Source organism: Nyctereutes procyonoides, unplaced genomic scaffold, assembly GCF_905146905.1.
Source record: "Nyctereutes procyonoides isolate TBG_1078 unplaced genomic scaffold, NYPRO_anot_genome, whole genome shotgun sequence".
NCBI lineage: Eukaryota > Metazoa > Chordata > Mammalia > Carnivora > Canidae > Nyctereutes > Nyctereutes procyonoides.
In genome coordinates, this window is record NW_026575049.1 from 33,026,356 (window position 1) to 33,050,480 (window position 24,125).

At 40.9% G+C, this 24,125-nt stretch overlaps 1 protein-coding gene across 2 annotated transcripts in view; it reads right to left on the bottom strand.

Annotated features, from left to right (window-relative positions):
- The window catches only part of RFX4 (regulatory factor X4), a 143,835-nt gene that overhangs the window by 44,464 nt on the left and 75,246 nt on the right, over positions 1–24,125 (bottom strand). For both annotated transcript variants that reach the window (XM_055328706.1, XM_055328707.1), the window contains 2 exons: positions 23,544–23,707; positions 1,613–1,713 (listed from right to left, as the gene is read on the bottom strand). In XM_055328706.1, the coding sequence (XP_055184681.1) occupies positions 1,613–1,713; positions 23,544–23,707 (265 nt within the window). The remainder of the gene's footprint in view (positions 1–1,612; positions 1,714–23,543; positions 23,708–24,125) is intronic.

The window sequence follows — 24,125 nt, forward strand, 5'->3', positions numbered from 1 at the left end:
ATGGTTTCAAGTGGGGTGATCTTAAATCTGCAGATTTCAAGACAAAGCAGACAAGCCAGGAGCCAGCCCCAGGTCTCCATTCTCGCAGAGTTGTCTGGAGTGGTGTGTGTTTCCACTCCTTGCACGTTCTCCAAGTGCCCCCAAGCTTCCCTGGGAAGAGGGGTTCCTGCAGCCACCGACAGGTGGAAGGTCCAACAGACCTCCTTGTTGCCAACTTTCAACAGGTTTGTTTTGTCAGCATAATTAAAACTGGTGCGGGGCATTCTTCTCATTAATTTCTGAACTGGTCAAGAAACAGAAATTTCTCTGGGATTATTCTAATTTGTACTCAGAGCCAGCTTGGTTTGAAAAATAGGGCGTGGGGTGGAGGAATGGGGAGGGGTGGGGGGCACAGATGAACTTCTAATTTTCCAGACCGATCAATCGTTAATCCTTCTCCTTAATTACTTTTTCTTTAACTTTGTGATGTGGAATTTAGTGCTCATGAAAAGAAAAGAACTGAGAGCCGTGAAATAAAGCGGGCTTTATCAGTAGGTGCTGGGCGCTGCAGGCGGCCTCGGCCTCAGAGCGCGTCTGAAAGGGCTCCCTGTGCCTGCCCAGAGAGGGTAATTTGATCCTCTTCATTTTCCCTGCCGGCACTTATTCTGGGCAAGAATGGCAAGCTGTAGTCAAATGCTGCTTTAAGAAACATATATCTTAAAACTCCGTTTTGCTTAAGATCATTTCACCTTTGTGTAATAGCATGTGTGCCTTCCCATGAGTCCAGAAACACCGAGACAGAGAAATATGATCAGTTTTCTCAGGCAAAACTAACGGTGGAGAATGGCTAGTGATGCTCAGCAGAAAATAAAAAAAATCACAGTCCTAATCCTCGTAGGAGAAATATTAATTTGGCTTTCTCATTAGGCAGAGAATTGAATATGTGAAGCCCTGAAGCTGTTTTCTGGCTCCTGTTACCACCTGTTTGGGGGTAGGGGCTTCAGGGAAATATCAGAGTTTTGGGGTCTGACAGACTTGAGTGCTACTCCTGACCCCTTCTTACCAGCTGTGTGGCTGTGTGGCTTTGGGGAAGTCTGTTGGCCACTCGAAGCCTCATCTGCAGGACAAGGATACTGCTTGTATCCTTGTATACTATGTCACAGAGGTGGCATGAGGATTAAATGGGATGAGATGGCAGTGACAAGCAGAAATTTTGGTGCCAACAGACAGACCTGGGAGCAATTCCTGCCTCTGCTACTAACTACCCTTCTATAATGGGATGAGCACTGGGTGTTATACTATATGTTGGCAAATTGAATTTAAATAACAAAAAAAAGAATTATGGAAAAACTTTATGTTCAAATATGTCCATTACAATAAAGAAAAATCTAAAACAAAACAAAACCCCCTCTAAGCCTCTTTCATTTTCCATAAAAGGAGAAGTGTGCCATCTGTAACAAAACTTTTGTGAGGACTGAGGAAGATAATGCATGGAAAGCCCTAGGCTTAATACCTGATGCCTTGCAAGCCATAAATGCTAGCTATTATTATTATTTTATGAACAACCTGTGTAAAACTGTTTGGCACTAGAATGTGCCCCCCCCCCCGCCCAGCTCCCAAACTCAGTACTTACATTCAAACTTAATGTTTCGCAAATTTTCTGGGAGGTCGTGGAGAGCCACTTTTAGCCACTCATCCAGCTGCTTGGCAAATTTTCGGATCACCTGAGTTAAGCTGGAAAGAGAAAGATCCATTTTAAGTGCGTTGTGTGTTGCCCAGTCCTCCCAGTAGGCCCCGATGGGGTTCGGCTGTCGCTGAAATGTGTTTTTGGGCGGCCGGGCTCTGAGCAAAATGCCATCCATCAACCAAGCCCGTGTGACAGGTGCGCCATCGTGCTGCCCCCCCTTGCCCGAGCGCCGGTCCCCCAGCCTGGCTTCCCCGCTGCAGGCTGGTGGCAGGAACTGGGAGGCAACAGCGGATCTCTACACCGACGAACAGCTCTGACCTCGAACCCATGTCCAGCTTGGAGAGCCGAGGCCCGTCTGGGGGCAGCCTGCAGAATGAGAGGAGAACCTGCAGGCCCGCAAGCCTCACTTTTGGGCTCTGACTGTGAGCACCAGGGGCCGCGGCCTCGATGGGCAGGCCACCCCAGGGACCTCGGCAGCCCCCCCTCCACAGTATCCCATGGACTGTCCTGCCAGACCCTGCGCACCAGCCCTCCAACACCCCTGGGCAGGCCCCCTGGGTTCCTCACTCCTTCACTCCTCACGTTGCCGACCTTCTCCAAGACCCTCCTCCAGCAGCGGGCACCATCCCCACTTCTCAAAAGACATGGCTGCAAAGGGAGAACTTTCCAGCATTCTGCAATGGCACAGCTCTCTTTCCCCGCTACCTTGACAGAATCAAGGGCCAACCCCACGTACCCCCCTCCTGCCTCCTCAGGAACCCCACATTACTGACCACCCCTTCTCCGGGATACCCCACAGCTTCCTCTCCCCAAGCATGTCTCCCCTTAGAGATAATTTCCTCACTCCCTTCTTCAGAGTTGTCTAGACTCTCTCTTTTCCTTCACCTCCTCCTTTCTTTTCCTTTACTCACTCCTCCCCTCACTCTAGTCCTTCAACCTAAGCAGCTCCCACCAGGCAGCAAGCCACATCCAGACATGAACCCAATGGACTCATTTTGGTTCCCATCTCGCTTTACATCTTGGCACTATTTGGCTCTGCTGGCTCCTCCTCCTTCTGGAAACATTTGCTTCTCCCAGTGGTTGTGACCTGTCTGTCTTGCAGCTACTACTTCTCAGGCACAAAGCTCAGTCCCTCTGCCTGAGCTTTACTCCCTCCAGCTCCTCCACATCTAGTCCTGGGCCCTCACTCGTCACACTTTGTCATTCCCTGGATGGCTTCTCTGTGACCCCAGCTTCAATCACCATCTACACTTGCTCTTATACCTCTAGAGCGGAGGTCTCCAGAACTCTACACCAACCACGTACAGGTCCCTTCCATTTAGTGTCCCAAAGGCACATCAACCTCAACACGTCCAAAGGGAACTCATCACTTCTCCATCAGTCCTGGGTCTTTTCTTATGTTCACTTATATTTCACTATGAACTCTACTTTCCCTAAAGTTTTTGTTTTTAATGTTTTTATTATTAAAAATTTCAAATATATCCCAAGATAGAATGGTATAATAAACCTCCAAGTATCTATGGCCGAGCTCCAATAGCTAACAACATTTCCCCAGTTCAGTGTATCATATGCCATTATCTTTTCTGGAATGCTATAAGCAAATTCATGAAGTATCATTTCAGAAACTTAATGTGCATTTTCTAACATGTACTTAAATATGTATGTATGTATGTGTACACACACATTTACTGAAATATGTATGTATGTATGTGTACATACACACATTTAAAGCCACCATGCCATTAGTATACCTAAGAGAATGAATTCCATAATATTATCGAAAGCCCAGTTTGTACTCAAATTTCTCTGTTTCTCTCAGAGCTATATTTTGGTTTCTTTGAATCAGGATCCAAACAAGATTTACACATTGTGTGAAACATTGCCTTGTTCTATTTCTTTTTTTAATTAAAAAATTTTTTTTAAAGATTTTTATTTATTTTTTCATGAGACACACACAGAGAGAGGCAGAGACACAGGCAGAAGGAGAGGTAGGCTCCCCCTGGGAGCCCAATGAGGGACTCCATCCCAGGGCCAAAGGTAGACTCTCAATCACTGAGCCACCCAGGCATCCCATGGCTTGTTCTATTCCTTAAGACTTCTTCACAGTTCTCTTTCATGCCACTGGTTTGTTGGCCACCTCATGTTATCTGTTCCCTGGAATATCCCACACTTGGATTCAGTTGATGTCTTCCTTCTAGTGCCATTTAACCTGTTCATCTATCCTGTGTGCTTTTTATAAACTGACAGATCTAAAGACTAAATCAAATTAAGTTACTTTTTTTTTTAAGGCAAGAAAACTTTGTAGGTGGCCCCTGTGCTGCCCACTGTACCACACCATGAGACTTACAATGGCTGGTTGTTCCTCTTTTATTGTATCTGGTTTTGACACTTGAATAGTCTCCCTTCCTATTAGCAGGTACTGTGGATTTTATCTCCAAGTTACTTCTCAACCTCATCCAGTCTTTCCCTTTTTTTTCTCCCTACTTCCAGTTATCATCATCTCTCACCTGGGCCACTACAGCTTCTACAACATTGCAGCTTCTACAATGGTAGGTATACAAGCCCACCTGCTCTGCTCGCCTCCTCACCTCTACCTACCTCATCTTACACATTGTGAGAGGTATTTCTCCCAAACACTTGCAATTCTGACCTAGTTCACCTTCTGATTAAAACCCCCCAATGCTTTCACGTTATTCTTAGGATAGACACCAAAATCCTGATTGTGACCAAGGCTCACACTCCAGCCTTGCTCTCCTCTCCAGCCTCACTTCACAGTCTGTCTTCATCCACAATTTAGTCTCTCTAGTTCTGCCCAATTCTTTCCCACATCAGGGCCTTCAACCTTAGCGTCCTTCTATCCAAGAGCATCCCATTCTTCTTTACCTACTGGATTCCTCCCTCATCGATCTGATCTCAGAGCAGGTGTCATGGCCATTGGAAAACCTTCTCTGAAGCCCCCTCATCTAGGTCAGAGCCCCTGATTATTCTTCTTGAAGGGCCAAGAAGAATATTCTTCTTGAAGGGCCAAGGCTAGTGTAACTATACACTAGCTTACGTGATTATCTGATTCACATCCATCTTTCCCACTAGACTCTATGCTCCAGTGTGGAACACAGGGACTATGTTTATTTTGCTTATCACTGTGTGTCAGCACCCAGCATAGTGCCTGACACCAAGTAGGCATGTGAGGAAAGTTTGTTAAATGAAATGAAATGAAATGAATGAATGAATGAATGAATGGCTCCCAATCCCCAGCTGGATGGACCCTACCCACACTGTCCCCCCTTTATCTTTCTGACTTCAGCACCTCCCACTCCCTCTCCCCACCCTCACAGCCTACTCAATTCCCACAGTACCAGCTTCTTTTCTGTTTCTTCTGGTCCTTGACAACCTCCCCAGGGCCTTTGCATCTGCTATTCCCTCAGCCTATAAAGCTCCTGCCCCAGATTGCAGACTGTTTGCTCCTTTCCTTAACAACTTCACAGGGTGGTTCAAGTGCTGACCATGGGATTTGAAACTGCCAGTCTCCCCACACTCCCAGCTCTACCAACTATCTCAACACTCTTGAGCCTGCCATATGTTTTAAAAAGATCAGTCTGGTTCCTGGGATGAAAATAGAGTATAGAAGGGCAAGGACAGAGCAAGAAGATCTGTTTGGAGAATTTTACAATAGTCCATGCAAGAAGGCAGCCTAGATGAGGGTGGTAACAGTGGAAATAATGCAATATGGTCAGATTAAAATATTTTGAAGGCAGAGCCAGCCAGGATGTCCTGGTGAGTAGATGTGGGTGCATGAGAAAACAATGTTGTCAAGGATGTCTTCATGAAAGAAAAGTGGTATATGTACCCCCTGTGCCTAGCAGAGTGCCTGATATACAGGAGGTGCTTAATAAATGTTGAATACTGAGTGAACAAAAAGTACTACGCATGGAATAAAGCCAAAGTACACTCTCAGTGATTAGCACATTGGATCCAACTTCAAGGTGAAAAGATTTCTCAGAATATTTGGCCAAAATTTAGAGGTCAAAATTTGTCAGAGGTCAAAATTTAGAGGGGTGTCTGGAGTGATCATTGATGGCTGCTGTACCATCCAGGAGGGTGGGTTGTCATTCCCCACCCATGACACCTTTCCCAGGGGACACTACTTTGCAGCTGGAGTAGAGGAGCTGGCCTTTGTACAGGAGCAGGAAGTAAGCAGCAGGATCAGTGCTGGGCCTTTTCCTTTGTGCAATTGTTTGATTTTATTACAGTGAAGAAAAATGGGAAGCGATTCATTCTGGAAAGGATTCTATTTTGGGACTTGGAATTGGGGCTGCCAGACTCTGAGGAGTAATCTGAACATTGAAGATGCTCTGCTCTGGAGTTGAATGAGCAAGGGAGGAGCTGGCCTCCTGATCACCAAGCCTAGAGATGCTTCCTGGCCCTCTCCACCTCCTCGCAGCGTCAGAGGATGCTATCACCTCCTTCCTAACACACTCTCCTCTGATGGTCTGCACCCTGCAGCTTGATCTCCTTATGTCTCCTTCCATCTCACTCCCCAGGCTGGCATTCCCGGGATCCGTCCTGCACCTCTGGTGTCATACCTTTTTGTCCCTTCTGTGCGGGCAGCTCCCACATCTACAGCTCCACTTTCAGCCCTTCTCCTGCATCTTACTTCCATACTCATAACTCTCTGAATGACTTCCGGCCATGATGCCGGCACAACAGCAACAGTGCTAATACCAGCTAATGAGTGCAGTGTGCCAAGTGCTAAACATTTCACACATATTTTCTTATTTAATCCTCACATCTACCCTATGAAGTAGGTACTACTGTTAGTCCCAGGAGAGGTGAGAAACCAAGGCTCAGATAAGTTACTTGATTTGTCCGAGGGAATGCAACAAGTAGACAAGCCAAGACCGAAGCTGATGTGTGTCTGGCTCCAAAGCTCTAGTATCTCAGTCTTCTTTTTGCTTCTCTGATATTTCACCTTCCATGCCCATCCACCACCCCTACACACACGCATGTGTGTGCACTTGCACATGCACGTTTCCTTACTTCTGATAAACCAATCATTACTAACAAGCACAATGCCAAGATCACCTGGGAAGTCCCAAGAGGTGAAAAACTCAAGTTTGAAAATGACCTATCTTTCTTATAAAGAGCAAATGGTTCATGGTTATCTCTGTATTATCACGTGTTCACCAGAATTTCAATATGCTTTACTGAGTTAGAAGGGAAGGGCGGGTCTGAGCTAGTCAGCTATCGAGAACTTCCAGAGCCAAATCTCATTTCTACTCTGGCCAAGCACAGGATTGGGCACACAGAAGGCACTCAAACAGGTTGCAGGGATGAATGAATACATAAAATTGCAAAAAGTCAGCTGTCTGATGAAGTCTGGTCTTTTTTTTTTTTTTTTTTTTTTTATAAATTAATTTTTATTGGTGTTCAATTTACCAACATACAGAATAACACCCAGTGCTCATCCCGTCAAGTGTACCCCTCAGTGCCCGCCACCCATTCACCCCCACCCCCCACCCTCCTCCCCCTCCACCACCCCTAGTTCATTTCCCAGAGTTAGAAGTCTTTATGTTTTGTCTCCCTTTCTGATATTTCTCACACATTTCTTCTCCCTTCCCTTATATTCCCTTTCGCTATTATTCATATTCCCCAAATGAATGAGAACATACACTGTTTGTCCTTCTCTGGTTACTGTGGCCAAGTTCAAAAAGGGTGTTGCCTGAGTTCTTCTCTGGGATTTTGATGGAATCTTGTCTCACATTTAGATCTTTCATCTATTTTGAGTTTATCTTTGTGTATGGTGCAAGAGAGTGGTCCAGTTTCATTCTTCTGCATGTGGATGTCCAATTTTCCCAGCACCATTTATTGAAGAGACTGTCTTTCTTCTAGTGGATCGTCTTTCCTCCTTTATCGTATATTAGTTGAGCATAAAGTTCAGGGTCCACTTCTGGGTTCTCTGTTCTGTTCCATTGATCTATGTGTCTGTTTTTGTGCCAGTACCACACTGTCTTGATGAACACAGCTTTGTAGTACAACCTGAAATCTGGCATTGTGATGCCCCCAGATATGGTTTTCTTTTTTTAAAATTCCCCTGGCTGTTTGGGGTCTTTTCTGATTCCACACAAATCTTAAAATAATTTGTTCTAAGTCTCTGAAGAAAGTCCATGGTATTTTGATAGGGATTGCATTATACGTGTAAATTGCCCTGGGTAACATTGACATTTTCACAATATTAATTCTGCCAATCCATGAGCATGGAATATTTTTCCATCTCTTTGTGTCTTCCTCAATTTCTTTCAGAAGTGTTCTGTAGTTTTTAGGGTATATTTTGAGAACCATTTGAATGGTAAATGGTTCTCCAACCTTTTATTTTCAGGTTGTAGGTGTCCTTCTGTCTAAAATGAGTCTCTTGTAGACAGCAAATAGATGGGTCCTGTTTTTTTATCCAGTCTGAAACTCTGCGCCTTTTGATGGGGTCATTAAGCCCATTCACATTCAGAGTTACTTGAACTTCTTCTTAAAGGGGAGTTTTAAGAGTCCCCCTTAAAATTTCTTGCAGAGCTGGTTTGGAGGTCACATATTCTTTCAGTTCCTGCCTGTCTTGGAAGCTCTTTATCTCTCCTTCCATTTTGAATGAGAGCCTTGCTGGATAAAGTATTCTTGGTTGCATGTTCTTCTCATTTAGGACCCTGAATATATCCTGCCAGCCCTTTCTGGCCTGCCAGGTCTCTGTGGAGAGGTCTGCTGTTACCCTAATATTCCTCCCCATGAAAGTCAGGGACTTCTTGTCTCTTGCTGCTTTAAGGATCTTCTCTTTATCTTTGGAATTTGCAAGCTTCACTATTAGATGTCGAGGTGTTGAACGGTTTTTATTGATTTTAGGGGGGGATCTCTCTATTTCCTGGATCTGAATGCCTGTTTCCCTTCCCAGATTGGGAAAGTTTTCAGCTAGGATTTGTTCAAATACATATTCTGGCCCTCTGTCCCTTTCGGCGCCCTCGGGAACCCCAATTAAACGTAGGTTTTTCTTCCTTAGAGTCATTTATTTGCCTTAATCTGTCTTCATGGTTCTTTAATTGTTTATCTCTTTTTTCCTCAGTTTCCCTCTTTGCCATTAACTTGTCTTCTATGTCACTCACTCGTTCTTCCACCTCGTTAACCCTCGTCGTTAGGACTTCTAGTTTGGATTGCATCTCATTCAATTGATTTTTAATTTCTGCCTGATTGGATCTAAATTCTGCAGTCATGAAGTCTCGTGAGGCCTTAATGCTTTTTTCTAGAGCCACCAGTAGCTGTAGAATAGTGCTTCTGAATTGGCTTTCTGACATTGAAGTGTAACCCAGATTTTGTAACTCTGTGGGAGAGAGGGCTGTTTCTGATTCTTTCTTTTGAAGTGAGGTTTTCCTTCTAGTCATTTTGCTCAGTGCAGAGTGGCCAAAAACAAGTTGTATTGGAACACGGGGGAGTATCACTGGTCCGTCCAGCTGGTCTTCTGGGGGAGGGGCCTGCTGTGCTGATTTTCAGGTGTTAGCACTTGGGGGAGCTGCTCTGCCCCTGCCTGCTGCAGGGCTCAGCGGGGGTTGTTTACCCGGTGGGGCCCCAGGAGGAACAGCCGCAGTTGCTATGGCAACTCTGGAAGCCTGGATTCAGCCTCCCCAGGAACTACGGGGCTCGGGGCTCTCGGCTCTCCGTCCGCAGGGCCTGGAGGCTCTGGGGCGGGGCCGCTGATCTGCTCAGCTCCGGGCAGGAGCGTCCTTGCTGTCCTGGGCCCTCCCGGCCTCTGCCTGTCCCGGGGGAGGCCGGGTCCTGGGCTGTGTCCCGGCGCCCTGTGCTCCGGGGCCTGCGCTGTGGGATTCGCGCTCCCGCCCTGCAGCTCCCTCCCTGGAGCCGCTCCCGAGCCCCTCCGAGCTGCTCCGGTCGGTCCCCGCCGTGCGCGCTGCAGCCCTTAGGGAGCTCGGAGCACTCTCCCGGGGGCGCAGGTGTCTGTTAGTGTCCCAGGGAGCCCGAGGGCATCCCCGCCCTCCTGGGTCCTGCTCCAACTCCCTGCGAGCCCCTTTCCGCCCGCCCGGGAAGGTTGGTGCAGCTCCTGCTCCTCCGGGACGGGGCTCTCCTGTCCTGGGGACACTCGCCCCGGCCTCAGCCCGGCTCCTCGCGGGGCCCCTCCCCCTCGGAGGCCTTTTGTTCCTTTATTTCTTTTTCCCCGTCTTCCTACCTTGATAGAAGCGCGAACTTTTCTCACTGTAGCATTCCAGCTGGTCTCTCTTTACATCTCAGGCCGAATTCGTAAATTTTCAGGATGGTTTGAAGGTTATCTAGGTAATTTGGTGGGGACAGGTGATTTGGGGACCCTGCTCTTCCGCCATCTTGCCCCTCCCCTCGAAGTCTGGTCTTTTGAATAACTTTGTCTTCCTGATTTCATGAGAAAGGCACTGGATTTCTAAGTCAATGATCACACTGGCAATTCGTTGACAATGCAATTTTAAAAAATGGTCTCCTTGGGCAGACTGCAAGCTCAGTGCGGGCAGGGAGCATAGTTATCTTCTTTAATCCCATGCTCCGGGGCTCAGTATAGTGCCCTGCATGCTGTAGATCAATAAACACTGTCGAATGAAGAATGAATAGTCAAGTCATGGCTGTTTCAATTATTTGCAGGTGAAAGTGGACTAAAGTTATTTCCGCTCTTAATCTTCAATTTTTACATCCATAAAAACAAGCCAATTACAGAGAAGGAGGCAGGGGTTAGCATTTCATTAGCACCCCACAAGCTGCTTTATAACAAACTACAGATGCCTTGCATGTGTGTAACATTAAGCAGTACAAGAAGAATGTAAAGCTCTCACATAAAGGTATGTATACTTTTGCTGACCCCCCCAGGAGATACCTTCTTACTATAAAACAAAAGTACACATTTGACCATTATCTCCTCTCCCTTAACAACGTGCATGAAAGAATAACTCAAAGATTAAAGGGGTCTTTATATATATATAATATGGTATATATTATATAATCATATAATTATATAATATAATAATATAAAATAAATAAAAATATATACAAATATCTGATTTTAAAATATGCATAGGATCATAAAAATACACACATATATTTTTATGATCCTATGCATATTTTTTTCCTATGCATATTTTAAAATCAGACATAGGGGATCCCTGGGTGGCTCAGTGGTTTAGTGCCTGCCTTTGACACAGGGCGTGATCCTGGAGTCCCGGGATCGAGTCCCACATTGGGCTCCCTGCATGGAGCCTGCTTTTCCCTCTGACTGTGTCTCTGCCTCTCTGTCTCTCATGAATAAATAAATGAAATCTAAAAGTAAAAAATAAAATCAGATATACATACGCATATAAACATAATTATTAAAATAATGCAGTCTTAATTAGAACCCTAGAAAAACATGAAACTAAAATTTGATCACAATCCCACTGGGAGGTATCTTTGTTGCCTATCTAGGTACCTATCTTTGTTGTCTACCTAGAACATGGAAAATTAGAAAGAGCAACATTCCCACAAAAGCAAGAGAAAGCCAGATAATCTGCAAAATCCTAACTTTTTTTGAGCCCATCAGACAGCTGAGGTCACAACTACTTAGCCTGGCATACACAGAGAGATGGGCATCTCCCAAAGAGAGAAGGCAGAGAGTGGAGGAAGCCTATCTCTGAAGTGCCTGCTTGGAGGAGGGAAACATGCTACGGGAAAAGCATGAGGTCCTAGCCAGCCCTCTCTCCCCTGTGGAACTAAAGCCTCAAGTGGCTAGGGGAAGGACAGAAACACTGTTGAATACGGGCAAAGAAAGAGACCTGTTGCAGGCGGAGGAAATAAAAAGAGAAAGCTCTCTAACCCTGGTAGAAATCATCATGGGCTCAGACTATTAGAGGTTTATCTCTAGGGTGGGACAGGTTTACTGAGAATGCCCAACTCTGAGAACCTAAAACACAGGGTCTGCTGGAGTCTATGCCAGGATAGCAGGGAACCCCACACACACAAGTCACAAACAGGTGGTCAAATGTTCATACTTCCCTCACAGGGAAGGCCTAATGCTGAGGGTGCAGTAGCAACATTGAGAAAAACCCCCTCAAGTCAACTTCCAACCTAAGCATAGGGTACCCTAGAAGAATTTGGATTTGGTGGTCCACTGAAGGTACCCAGAGCAACAACAAAATCCAAACCCAATCAATGCCTAAATCCACTGACTCAACTCCTTACATTATATAACCATTATGAGCCTAGGAGAAAAGAGGCACGTCTATTTCCAGGAATAAATACTATTTTCTCAGCCTCTACCATTCTAACCATTGTTTGGAAGTCAATAAAAAATTTTAAGACACACAGAAAATTAAGAAAAAGAACCTACTCTGACTAAATTGGATAAAAAGACAAGACCCATCTCTATGCTGCTTCCTACAGACTCATGTTAGACCTAAGACACGTATAGACTGAAAGTGAAGGGATGCAACATGAGAATGAAAAAAGAAAGGAAATGGGGGGATCCCTGGGTGGCGCAGCGGTTTGGCGCCTGCCTTTGGCCCAGGGCGCGATCCTGGAGACCCTGGATCGAATCCCACGTCAGGCTCCCGGTGCATGGAGCCTGCTTCTCCCTCTGCCTGTGTCTCTGCCTCTCTCTCTTTCTCTCTGTGACTATCATAAATAAATAAAAATTAAAAAAAAAAAAGAAAGGAAATGGGTAGTGATACATATATCAGACAAAAAAAGCCTTTACAACCGAGACTGTAACAAGAGACAAGGCAGGACATGACATACTAATAAAAGGATCACTTCAATAAGAGGATAAAACAATTGTAAATATCTCTGTATTCAACACAAGAGCACCTAAGTACATACAGCAATTATTAACATAAAAAGAGAAGTTGACAGTAACACATTAATAGTAGGGGACTTTAACATCCCATTTACATCAGTGTGTAGATCATCCAGGCAGAAAATCAATAAGGAAACCGTGGCTTTGAATGATACTTTAGACCAGATAGACTTAACAGATATATTCAAAATATTCCATCTAAAAACAGCAGAATGCATATTCTTTTCAAGTTCACATGGAATATTCCCCAGGACAGATCATCTGTTAGGCAGCAAAACAAGTCTCAATACATTTAATATTTAAATACTATTAAAGTATCTTTTCTGATCACAATGGTATTGAAACTAGAAATCAATTACAAGAAAAAAAAACTGGAAAAACACAAACACATGGGAGGCTAAACAAAATGCTACTAAACAACCAAAGGGTCAATGAAACAAAGAAGAAATGATGGGCATTAAGGAGGGCACTTGATGTAATGAGCACTGGGTGTTACATTCAACTGATGAGTCACTAAACTCTACCTCTGAAGCTAATAATACACTATATATTAACAAAATTGAATTTAAATTAAAAGTTTTAAAAACTACAGACAAATGAAACTGAAAATACAATGGTCCAAAATCTTTGGGATACAGCAAAAGCAGTTCTAAGAGGGAAGTTTATAGTGATACAGGCCTCCTTCAAGAAACAAAAAAAATCTCAAATAATCTAACATTATACCTAAAGGAATCAGAAAAAGAAAAAAACAAAGCCCCAAGTTAATAAAAGGAAAGAATAAATATCAGAATGGAAATAAATTAAACATAAACTTAAAAAACAATAGATGAATGAAACCAAGAGCTGGTTCTTTAAAAAAATTGACAAACCTTTAGTCAGACTCATCAAGAAAAAAGAGGGAGGACTCACTAAAATCAGAAATGAAAGCGAAAAATAACTACTGAAATCACAGAAAAACAATTATGAAAAGCTATTACAGAAAATTATCATCAACAAATTGGATAACCTAGAAGAAATTGACAAATTCCTACAAACATACAATCTTCCCAACTTGCATCAGAAAGAAACAGAAAGTTGTCTACATTAACCAAAGAAGAGTTAACACTTATTATTCTCAAACTTTCCCCAAAAAATAGAAGAGAAAGGAAAACTTCCAAATTCATTCTACAAAGCCAGCATTACCTGGATACCAAAACCAAAGACACTTACCAAAAAAGAAAACTACAGGCCAATATCCCTGATTATGAACACAGATGCAAAAATCCTCAACAAAATTTTAGCAAACCACATCCAACAATATATTACAAGGATCATTCCCATGAACTAGTGGGATTTATTGCCAAGATGCAGGGATGGTGCTATATACACAAATCAATCAAAATGATACATCACATTAACAAAATGAAGGCTAAAAACCATAGGATCATCTGAATAGACTTAGAAAAAGCATTTGACAAAATTCAGTATCCATTCATGATAAAAACTCTCAACAAAGCAGGTTTAGAGGAAACATATATCAGCATAATAAAGGCTATATATACATATATATATATAGCCAATCTATAGCTAATATCGTATCATTTTAAAAACTTAAAGTTTTTCCTCTAAGATCAGGAACAAGACAAGGATGTTCAGTCTCACCAACTTTTATTCAATAAAGTACTGGAAGTCCTAGCCATAGCAACTGACAAAAGAAAGAATTAAAAGGCATCCAAATTGGTAAAGTAAAAATAAAACAGTCTCTATTTGCAGATGACATGATACTATACATAGAAAACCCTAAAGAGTCCACCATAAAACTATTAGAACAATAAATGAATTTAGTGAAGTTATAGGACCCAAAATTAATGAAATCTGTTGTATTTCTATACACTAATAATGAAGCAGCAGAAAAAGAAATTAAGAAAATCCCATTTACACATGCACCAAAAAAAGAATAAACTTAACCAAAGAGGTGAAAGCCTTGTACTCTGAAAACTATTAAGACACTGATGAAAGAAACAGAACACAAAATAAACAAATATCAATAGAAATACATGCTTATGGATTAGAAGAACTAATATTGTTAAAATGTCCATACTACCCCAAGCAATCTATAGATTCAATGCAATCTCTATCAAAATACCAATAGTATTTTTCAGAGAACTAGAAGAAATAATCCTAAAGTTAGTTTGGAAACACAAAAGACTCCGAAAAGCCAAAGCAGTCTTAAGAAGAACAAAGCTGGAGGTACCACAATCCCAGATGTTAAGATATACTACAAAGCTAAAGTAATCAAAACAGCAATGTACTGGAACAAAATAGACATATAAATCACTGGAACGGGATAGAGAGTTGGGAATAAACCCCTGCTTATGTGGTCAATTTGTCTATGACAAAGGAGGTGAGAATATCCAATGGCAAGACAGTCTTTGCAACAAATGGTGTTGGGAAAACAAGACAGTTACATGCAAAAGAATGAAACTGGGCTACTTTCTTACTCCCTACATGCACAAAAAAAAAAAAAAAAAAAAACCCTCAGAATGGATTAAAGGCCTCAATATGAGATCCAAAGCCATAAAACACCTAAGAAAACCTAGGTCGTAATCTCTTGGACAATGGTCTTAGTAATACATCTACTGATACGTCTCCTCAGGCAAGGGAAACAAAAGAAAAATAAACTATTGGGACTACATCAAAATAAACAGTTTTTACACAGTGATGGAAGGAGCCATCAACAAAAAAAGGCAACATACAGAATGGAAAGAGATATTTGCAAGGGACATATCCAATAACACGTTAATTTCCAAAGTATATGAAGAACATACACAGCTCAGCACCAAAAAATAGATAATCCAATTAAAAACACGCAGAGGACCTGAGTAGACATTTTTCAAAGAAGATGTACAGATGGCCAACAGACACAGGAAAAGATGCTCAACATCACCAATCATCAGGGAAGTGCAAATCAAACCACAATGAGATACTACCTTGTATCAGTCACAATGGCTAGTATCAAAAAGGCAAAAAATAAGAAATGTTGGTGAAGATATAGAGCAAAGGGTGCCCTCTGCATGGTTGGTGGGAAGGTAAATTAATACAACCACTGTGGAAAACAGTATGGAAGTTTCTCAGAAGATTACAAATAGAAATACCATACAATTCAGTAATTCCACTGCTGGGTGTTTAGCCACAATGGAAACAGTAATTTGAAAAGATAAATGCATGTCTGTGTTCACTGCAGCGTATTTCTAATGGCCAAAATATGGAAGCATCCTGGGTGTCCATCAATAAATAAAGAAGATGTGCTAAATAGACACAATGGAATTATTACTCAGCCATAAAAAGAATGATATTTAGCCAATTGCAACCAATTGCATGAATCTAGAAAGTATTACGTTAAGTGAAATAAATAAGACAGAAAAAGACAAATACTGATAAGTATGATTTCACTTATATATGGATTCTAAAAAACAAAACAGAACAAAAAGCCAGAAACAGACCCATAATTACAGAGAACAAACTGGTGGTTGCCAGAGGGGAGGAGGATGGAGACTGTGGGCAAAATAGGTGAAGGGAATTATGATGTACAAAATTCCAGTTATGAAACAAGTAAGCCACAGGGATGAAAAGTACAGCATAGCAAATATAGTCAATATTATAATAATGTTGGATAGTGACAGATGATAACTATACTTACTGTGGTGAGCACTGGAATGTGTAGAATTGCCCAATCACTATGTTGTATGCCTGAAACTAATATTACATTATATGCCAACTATACTCCAATAATAAAGATTTTAAAAAAAGAAAAAAAATCTAATTTCAAGAGATAAAGCAATCAAGAGAATCTAACTATCAAAGAATTGAAAATCACCATGGTTAATACATCAAAGGCTCCATGGAAAAGGTAAACTATAAGCATGAACAGATGAGGAATTTCAGCAGAAACAGAAATAATAAAAATGAAATGTTAGAAATGAAAATGAAAAAACATGGCAATAGAGATGAAGACTGCCTCAACAGTCTCATTAGTAAAGCTGACACATACTAGAAAAAAATCAGCGAGCCTGAAGATAGGTCAATAAAAATGACCTAAACCAAACCATAAAATGAGTGAAAAGAGTTAAACCGAGCATCCAGGGCAGTTGTGAAACAGTATCAAATGGTGTGACACCCATGTAACTGAAATAACAGAAGGAGAAGACAATAGAAAATAATTGGAAGAGAGTTTTTCAAAAATAATGAAACACATCAAAGCACAGATCCAAGAAGCTCAGAAAATCTCAAGCAGGATTAAAAAAAAAACAAAACAAAAGAAAACAACTAGACACATCATAGTCAAACAGTTAAAAAAAACAAAGACAGGGAAAATCTTGAAGGCAGCCAGAGGAAAAAAGGCACATTGTATCCAGAGTAGAAAAGACGTCCAAACATGCAAGCCAGAAAAAAACGGATTAAAATCTTTAAAGTGCTGAAAACAAAACAGAAAACTTGTGAATCCAGAACACCATACCCACTGAAAGTATCTGTCAAAAATGAAAGAGAAATAAAGACTTTTTCCAACCAACAAAAGCTGAAGTAATGCATTAGCACCAGACCTGCAATACTAGGAATGTTTTAGAAGATTCTTCAGGCAGGGGGATATGCTTATATGATATAACACAGGAACTGGGATTTTTACATAAAGAAGTGAGGTTCAGAAATCATTAAACCAAAGGTACCTTGAAAAGATTGTTTCCCATATCTTTAATCGCCCTAAAGGATAATTATCTAAAGCAAAAACAGTAACAATACATGTGAGTTTAGAGCATGCAGGAGACCAAAATGTGTGACAGCAAGAGCATAAAAAAAATGAGAGGATGAATTGAGGGTAGATTGTTGTGAGGTCCCTCTACTACATGAGAAGCAGTATGATATTATATGATAGTAAGTTGTAAATAATAAATATCTATAAACCCAGAGGCAACCATTAAAAAAGTTTTTAAAAGAAATATAAAGAACAGTCCAATTATGAAGATAAAATAGAATGATAAAAAAAATTTAACTTAAAACTAGGCACAAAGGGAGGAGAAAGGGATAAAAACTGAAGGAACTAATAGAAAACAACTAGTGGGGCATCCCGGTGGCTCAGTTGTTTGACTGACTCTCAGTTTTGGCTCAAGTCATGATCTCATGGGTCCTGAGATTGAGCCCCACAAGGGGCTGTTTGCTCAGCAGGGAGTCTGCTTGAAAATTCTCTCCCTTTGTCCCGTCCCTCAATGTGCTTGCATTCTCTCTCTCTCTCAATACGTAAATAAATCTTTTTTAAAAACAACTAGTGAGATGGAAAATTTTAATCAACTGTATCATTAATATCATTAACTGCAAAGGTCTAGACACAGCAACTAAAAATGGAAATTGTCAGATTGGATAAAAAAGCAGGGGCTCACTCTATTGGCTACATGAGCTCCACTTTAAATATGAAGACATAGGGTAATGGTGGAAAATGATATGCCATGCAAACACTGAATGATAAGGGGCTGGCAATGTGAGGAAGCGGTGCAAGAGAAAATAAATTTACAGTACAGTACTTATTGAAAAACAATTCCTGATAAGTGTGCTCGCACAGTGATTTGCGATCACAGTTATGATTTTCTTAACATCATTTTCTTTTCTTTGGCTTACTCTGTTGTAAGAACACAATATACAGGGATCCCTGGGTGGCGCAGCGGTTTAGCGCCTGCCTTTGGCCCAGGGCGCGATCCTGGAGACCCAGGATCGAACCGACGTCGGGCTCCCGGTGCATGGAGCCTGCTTCTCCCTCTGCCTGTGTCTCTGCCTGTCTCTCTCTCTCTGTGACTATCATAAAAAAAAAAAGAATACAGTATACAATATGTGTAACACAAAATATGTATTAATTGCCTGTTTATGTTATTGGTAAGGCTCCTTGTCAACAATAGACTATCAGTACTTGAATTGGAGGGAGCTGAAGGTTATACACAAATTTTCAACTGCACACGGGTTTGGCACCCCTAATCCCGGTGTTTGTTGGTGAATGTTAATATATATAAAGTATACTTCAATAAACCTGAATTTTTAAAATAAAAATTAAATAAAAAGCTATAGACATATACATAATAACATAAAATGAAATCATAGAACTAAGAACAAAAGTATCTGTTGTGTCAATAAATGTAATTGGGCTAGACTTATCTAGTAAGACAAAAAAATCAGATTGAGCTATGAAATTCTAAATGGTTCTGCATATAAGTAAGTTATAAAAAGATGGGCAAATGTATTCAGACAGATGAAAACAAAAAGAACATAGAGGTCATGATCTTAATATCAGACAACCTAAATTCTGGGCCAAATAAATCTAAACTTGACTTTATAATGCTAAGTATACCAAAAAAATAATGCTAAGAGTACAATTTACAATGAAGATGTTGCAATTCATAATGAAAGTATTACAATGAAGAAAAAGCAGCTAGAAATATCAAAGCATCATATAAGATAGCATCAACATTCAAAAATAAAAATTAAGGGAGATACAAGATGATATACGTTCACACTAGTAATAAGTCTTAAACTTATTTACCTGTCTTGATCCATAACAGTCTAAGTGGACAGCACAAAGACAACAGAAGAAATAAATAACAATAATTTTGACCCAAATGCATATCTGCCAAAGTCTGTACTTTGAAAACAGAGAGTGCTCCTTCTTTCCAAGTGTCACAAAACTGATCGTATATTAGACAACAAATTAAATCTAAGTAAAATCCCAAAAGAAGAAATAATAGTTCAGAAAATAGTCATTAATCACAAAGCAATAAAAGCTAAAATGAATAACGTAGTCAGAACAATTTCTAACAATTGGAACTTTTCAAGTACTCTTTAGAAATTTTTAGGACAAAGAGGAACTCCAAACCAAAGTTGCAAAATATCTAGAAAATAACAATGTTAAATATTACATATCAAAACCTATGAGATACAGCTAAAATAGTGTTCAAAGAAAAACCCAAGCCTGAAATATTTATGTTATTAAACAAGAATGAAAGAAAGTAAGTAAATCAAGCATGTATTTTTTTGGTCAATTGTTTTTGGTCACTGATAAAAACAACAAGCTATGTAGTGGGCAATCAATAAAGTATTTGTTGAATTAATGAAGAACAGTAAATTTAGGAAAGTAAAAGAAATGAATTAAATAAAAGAAATCAATGTATTAGGAAAAAGAATGAGTAATAGCACCAATAAATATATCCAAGAGCATGTTTCTTGAAAAAAAAATAAAACAAAACAGGTAACTTGATCACAAAGAAGCAGAAGAAAGCATAACTACACAAACTAAGATGTATTAAAGCAGAAATAATCAGACACAGAGGAAACTCAATGAGTCTACAAATCTACTTTGTTCAACCCTAGGGAAATAAATTGAAAGATCTAGAAGTGGATATTTTCCAGGAAGATTTAATTTACCAAAACTTGTCTCAGAGAAGACAAAATCTAAACTAATTAATTACTATAGAAGAAAAAAAAATTCATAGATTTATTCCCATGAAACACTACACCCAAATGCCTTCAGGGAATTAATTCTATGTAGTATTCAAGAGCAAATAATTTCACTGCTATTTAAAGTGCGCCAGAGTTTAGGTTAAAAATAGGGGTGGAAGAAGCTTTCAGATTTTTTATGAAGCAAGAATAACATTGATACCAACAACTAATGAAGATGAAACATCAAAAGAAAAGTGCAGACCAATTTCACTTTATGACTTTGATTCATAAACTCTAAATAAAACATTGGCAAAATAAAATCCTGTACCACATTAAAGAAGATATACTATGAGCAAGTGAGGTTTATTCTAGGAATGCAAGAATGGTTCAATATTAGGAGATGGATGATATAATAATTTCAATAGATGATGAAAACTATTGGATAATATTCAACAACATCCTTCATAAAACATTTAATGAATTAAGACATTCCTTAATATGATAAAATACATCAATCTTAATCCAAAAGCCAACACAATGTTTAATGGAGAAAGACTAGATTCATTTTCATTAAAGTCAAGAGTTTCAATATGTTCTTGAGGCATAAGCCAAAGTAATTAGATAAGAGAAATAAATAAGAGGTATAAAAATTAGAAAAACAACAGTAAAATTATCTGTATTTGTAGATAATAGGATTCTAAACATGGAAAATCTAAGAGAACCTGAAAAAAGAAATACAACAAGATAAGCTTGGCATAGCCAGCTCCAAATACAACACACAGATATCAATAGCATTCATGTACACAAACCACCATCCATCAAGAGCTGTGGAGGAAAAGACTGCATTCACAATATCAACAAAAAGATAAATATCTAAGAATAAATTTTTTGAATGTATAAGATTTATATGAAAAAAAAAAGATTTACAGTATTCCTGTAGCCACAAAACTAAAAATCAGAATAGCTGTCAAGGCAAACCATGTTGTTTGTTAGGAATTCTCAATATCATAAATATATAATTTTCCCTAAATGTAATGTAATCCCAGTAAGAATACATATGTGTTATATATGTTTATGTACTGAAATAGACAAACTGATGACAAGATAGTGCATATGGAAAAATAAGTGATAATAATAGGACAGTTATTTAAAAAGGGAAGTAAGTATGAGGAGCTAGTCCTACTAAATATGAAATATGTTTAAAAGCATAAAACTCAAAACAGTGATCCTGGAACATGAATGTACAGAAATATCAATGGCATAGGATAGCAAGTCCAGAAACAGCCCCAAATACATATAAAAATTATTGTATAAAAACAGAGGCATCTCAACTCTGTGAAGAAAGGATGGAATAATTAACATATGGTGTTGGGAGAACAGGATAGATGCTGAGGAGAAAACAAAGTCGCACTTTACATCTTACACCAGGATGAGTTCCAAATTGACCAAAACTCAAAAGTACAAAATTAAACCATAAAGTTAGTATGATAAGCCATGGGGAAATTACTTAATCGTTGGAGTGGGGAGGACTTTTAAAACTATGATACTGAATCCAGAAGCTTAAAAGCAACAACTGATAAATTCAACTACGTACATATATTTCTGTATGGCAAAGACAAAAAAAGAATAACAACAAAATGAGAAAGTATTAGTGACTCTCAACACTGATAAATAGTATACCAAATAAATAAAGAACTCCTAAAAATCAATGAGAAAAACATCAGTCACTAAATAGAAAAATAATCAAAGGATAAGAACTGAGAGTTCACAGGAAAGAAAACGGAAGTTACTCCTAAAGATACAAAGAGATACTCAATTTCATCCATAATAAGAGAAAATAGGACAGCCCAGGTGGCTCAGTGGTTTAGCGCTGCCCTCAGCCTAGGGTATGATCCTGGAGACCCACATCCGGCTCTCTGCATGGAGCCTGCTTCTCCCTCTGCCTGTATCTCTGCCTTTCTCTCTCTCTCTCTCTCTCTCTCTCTCTGTCTCTCATGAATAAATAAAATATTTTTTTTAAAGAGAGAAATAAACATCAAAACTTCACTGAGAAAAGTTTAAGTCACATGTCTTTGAACCAGAAATTCAGCCCGGTAGGAATTTATTCTGCACATACCATTCTTGTAGTGGGATAAGTGGTATCCCCTCCAACAGTATGTCCCCCTGGAACCTGTAAAGGTGACCTTATTTGCAGATGTGATTAAGGATCTTGAGATGAGCTCTTGGATTAACTGAGTGGGTCTTAAATCTGATGACAAGTGTCCTTATAAAACACAAAGAGACACACAGAGTGGGAGTCAATATGAAGATGGAAGCAGAGACTGGAGGGATGCTTCTGTAAGGCAATGACACCAAGGACTTTGAGCAACCACTAGAGGCTAGGAGAGAGAGGCACAGAGCAGATCTGCCTTCACAGGCTCTGGAAGGAACCAACGCCGCCAACGCCTTGATTTCAGACTCGGGCCTCCAAAATATGAGAGAATTCATTTCTGTTGTTTTAAGCCACTCAGTTTGTGCAACTTTGTTGCTGCAGCCCTGGGAAGCTAATGCACTACCCCAGAGAAAGAATATATTTATAACATCATTCATCACTGCGTTATTTGTAGTAAAATAAGACTGGAAATATGAAGACAACTGATCACATTCAACCCAGTGGGAGCAGTATGCGGGCATAAAAAAAGAATAAAATCTCTGTACAGACTGATGTGGAATGTTCTCCAACAGTCCCAACAGGAAACAGAGGCTACTCAAAATAGGAGAGCTTATTTACAAGGGGCAAGTAACGAGGGTGTCGACAGGCATGAAGGAGCGCATGAGGGACACTGCTGCTATTGGGGGCTAGGGGCAACAGCCTCTCGTCCACCCCGTGTCCAGAGGGCAAACTTCCAACCTAAGCACAAGGTGCTCCAGAAGAATGTGAATCTGGTGGTACACTGGGAGGTCCTGTGAAGTGCCACGGCCAGTCCCAGGTGACCTCCCAGGGATGCAGACAGAGTCCGTCTCCCCACCTCCCTCTCTTCCCTCCCCCTCCTGGTCTCCCCATTGGCTGATTCCAGCTGGAAGCCACAGGGGAAGGGAAGCCTGTGAAGTGCTCCATTTAGTCCAGCCTCAGGGCAGCAGGGAGGGACAACATGGGCACAGAAGCCCCAATAAAAGCTCCAAGATTGTTTTTTAAGCAAGGTGCAGAACAACTTAATATAGTATATCACTGTATCAGTGACAAAAAGAATATGATATATGCACTGGGAATATGTGCACAGCAGATCTGGATGAACCCTGCCCCTGCCCGCCACCCCAGTCAAGAAAATGACTATATTTGATGCTCTACAGATAGGTATGGGGGTCTGGCAAATAGGAGTTGTGGGGGGAGGCTTTTCACCATATACCGCATTACACCTTTCAAATCTTGAACTGTACAAATGGCTCAAAATGTTAAAAGTTTTATTTGTATTAAAAATTGTAAATATAATTGAATTTTTAAAAGCTCACCGTCTATGATCTTTATAAGGGAGACCCCCAGACAGCGCATGATTATGTTCAGAGAGGCAGGAACAATTAGTACTATGGACTAGTCACGAGAAGAGGCACGCCCACCTGTCAGGTAACGCCTGCAGCACCGTGGGCATCAGCACCCCCGAGATAGCTTTGTAGAGGATGGAGTCACACACGCCGACGATGTTCACCACCGTGGAGGAGCCCAGCACAGGCAGCATGTGGGGCGGCATTCCTTGCCAAAAGTGCAGAAGGAAACTTTGAACCTGTATTAACCCACAGAAAGGAGAAGCATGAGGTTACATGGGCCCTCCCCAACCCACAAAGCCTGGGACTCCACCAGGCTGCAGTGGGGTCATTTGTTTCCCCTGCTGTGGCAGAGGAGGCCCTGTCCCAATCTTCCCCCTGCCCGTCTGGGTGCCAGGCCCATTGCTGCAGAACCACCTGGCCTGGCGCCCTGGGGTCTACTCTGCCCTGGCAGAGAGGACAAGCCCATTAACCCACCGGCCCCTTCATGCTCACCTGTGGTCTGGGAAAAGTTTAAGGAAGGGAAGGTGGGATATTCCTCTTAACAAATTCAGAGCGCTAGTGCTGACTGTTCTTTGGGCCTGTGGTAGCCCCTGGGTGTCCTCGAAAAGAAGGGACTGACTGATGTGTGAGTTATTGGTAAAAGGAATGTGTCTG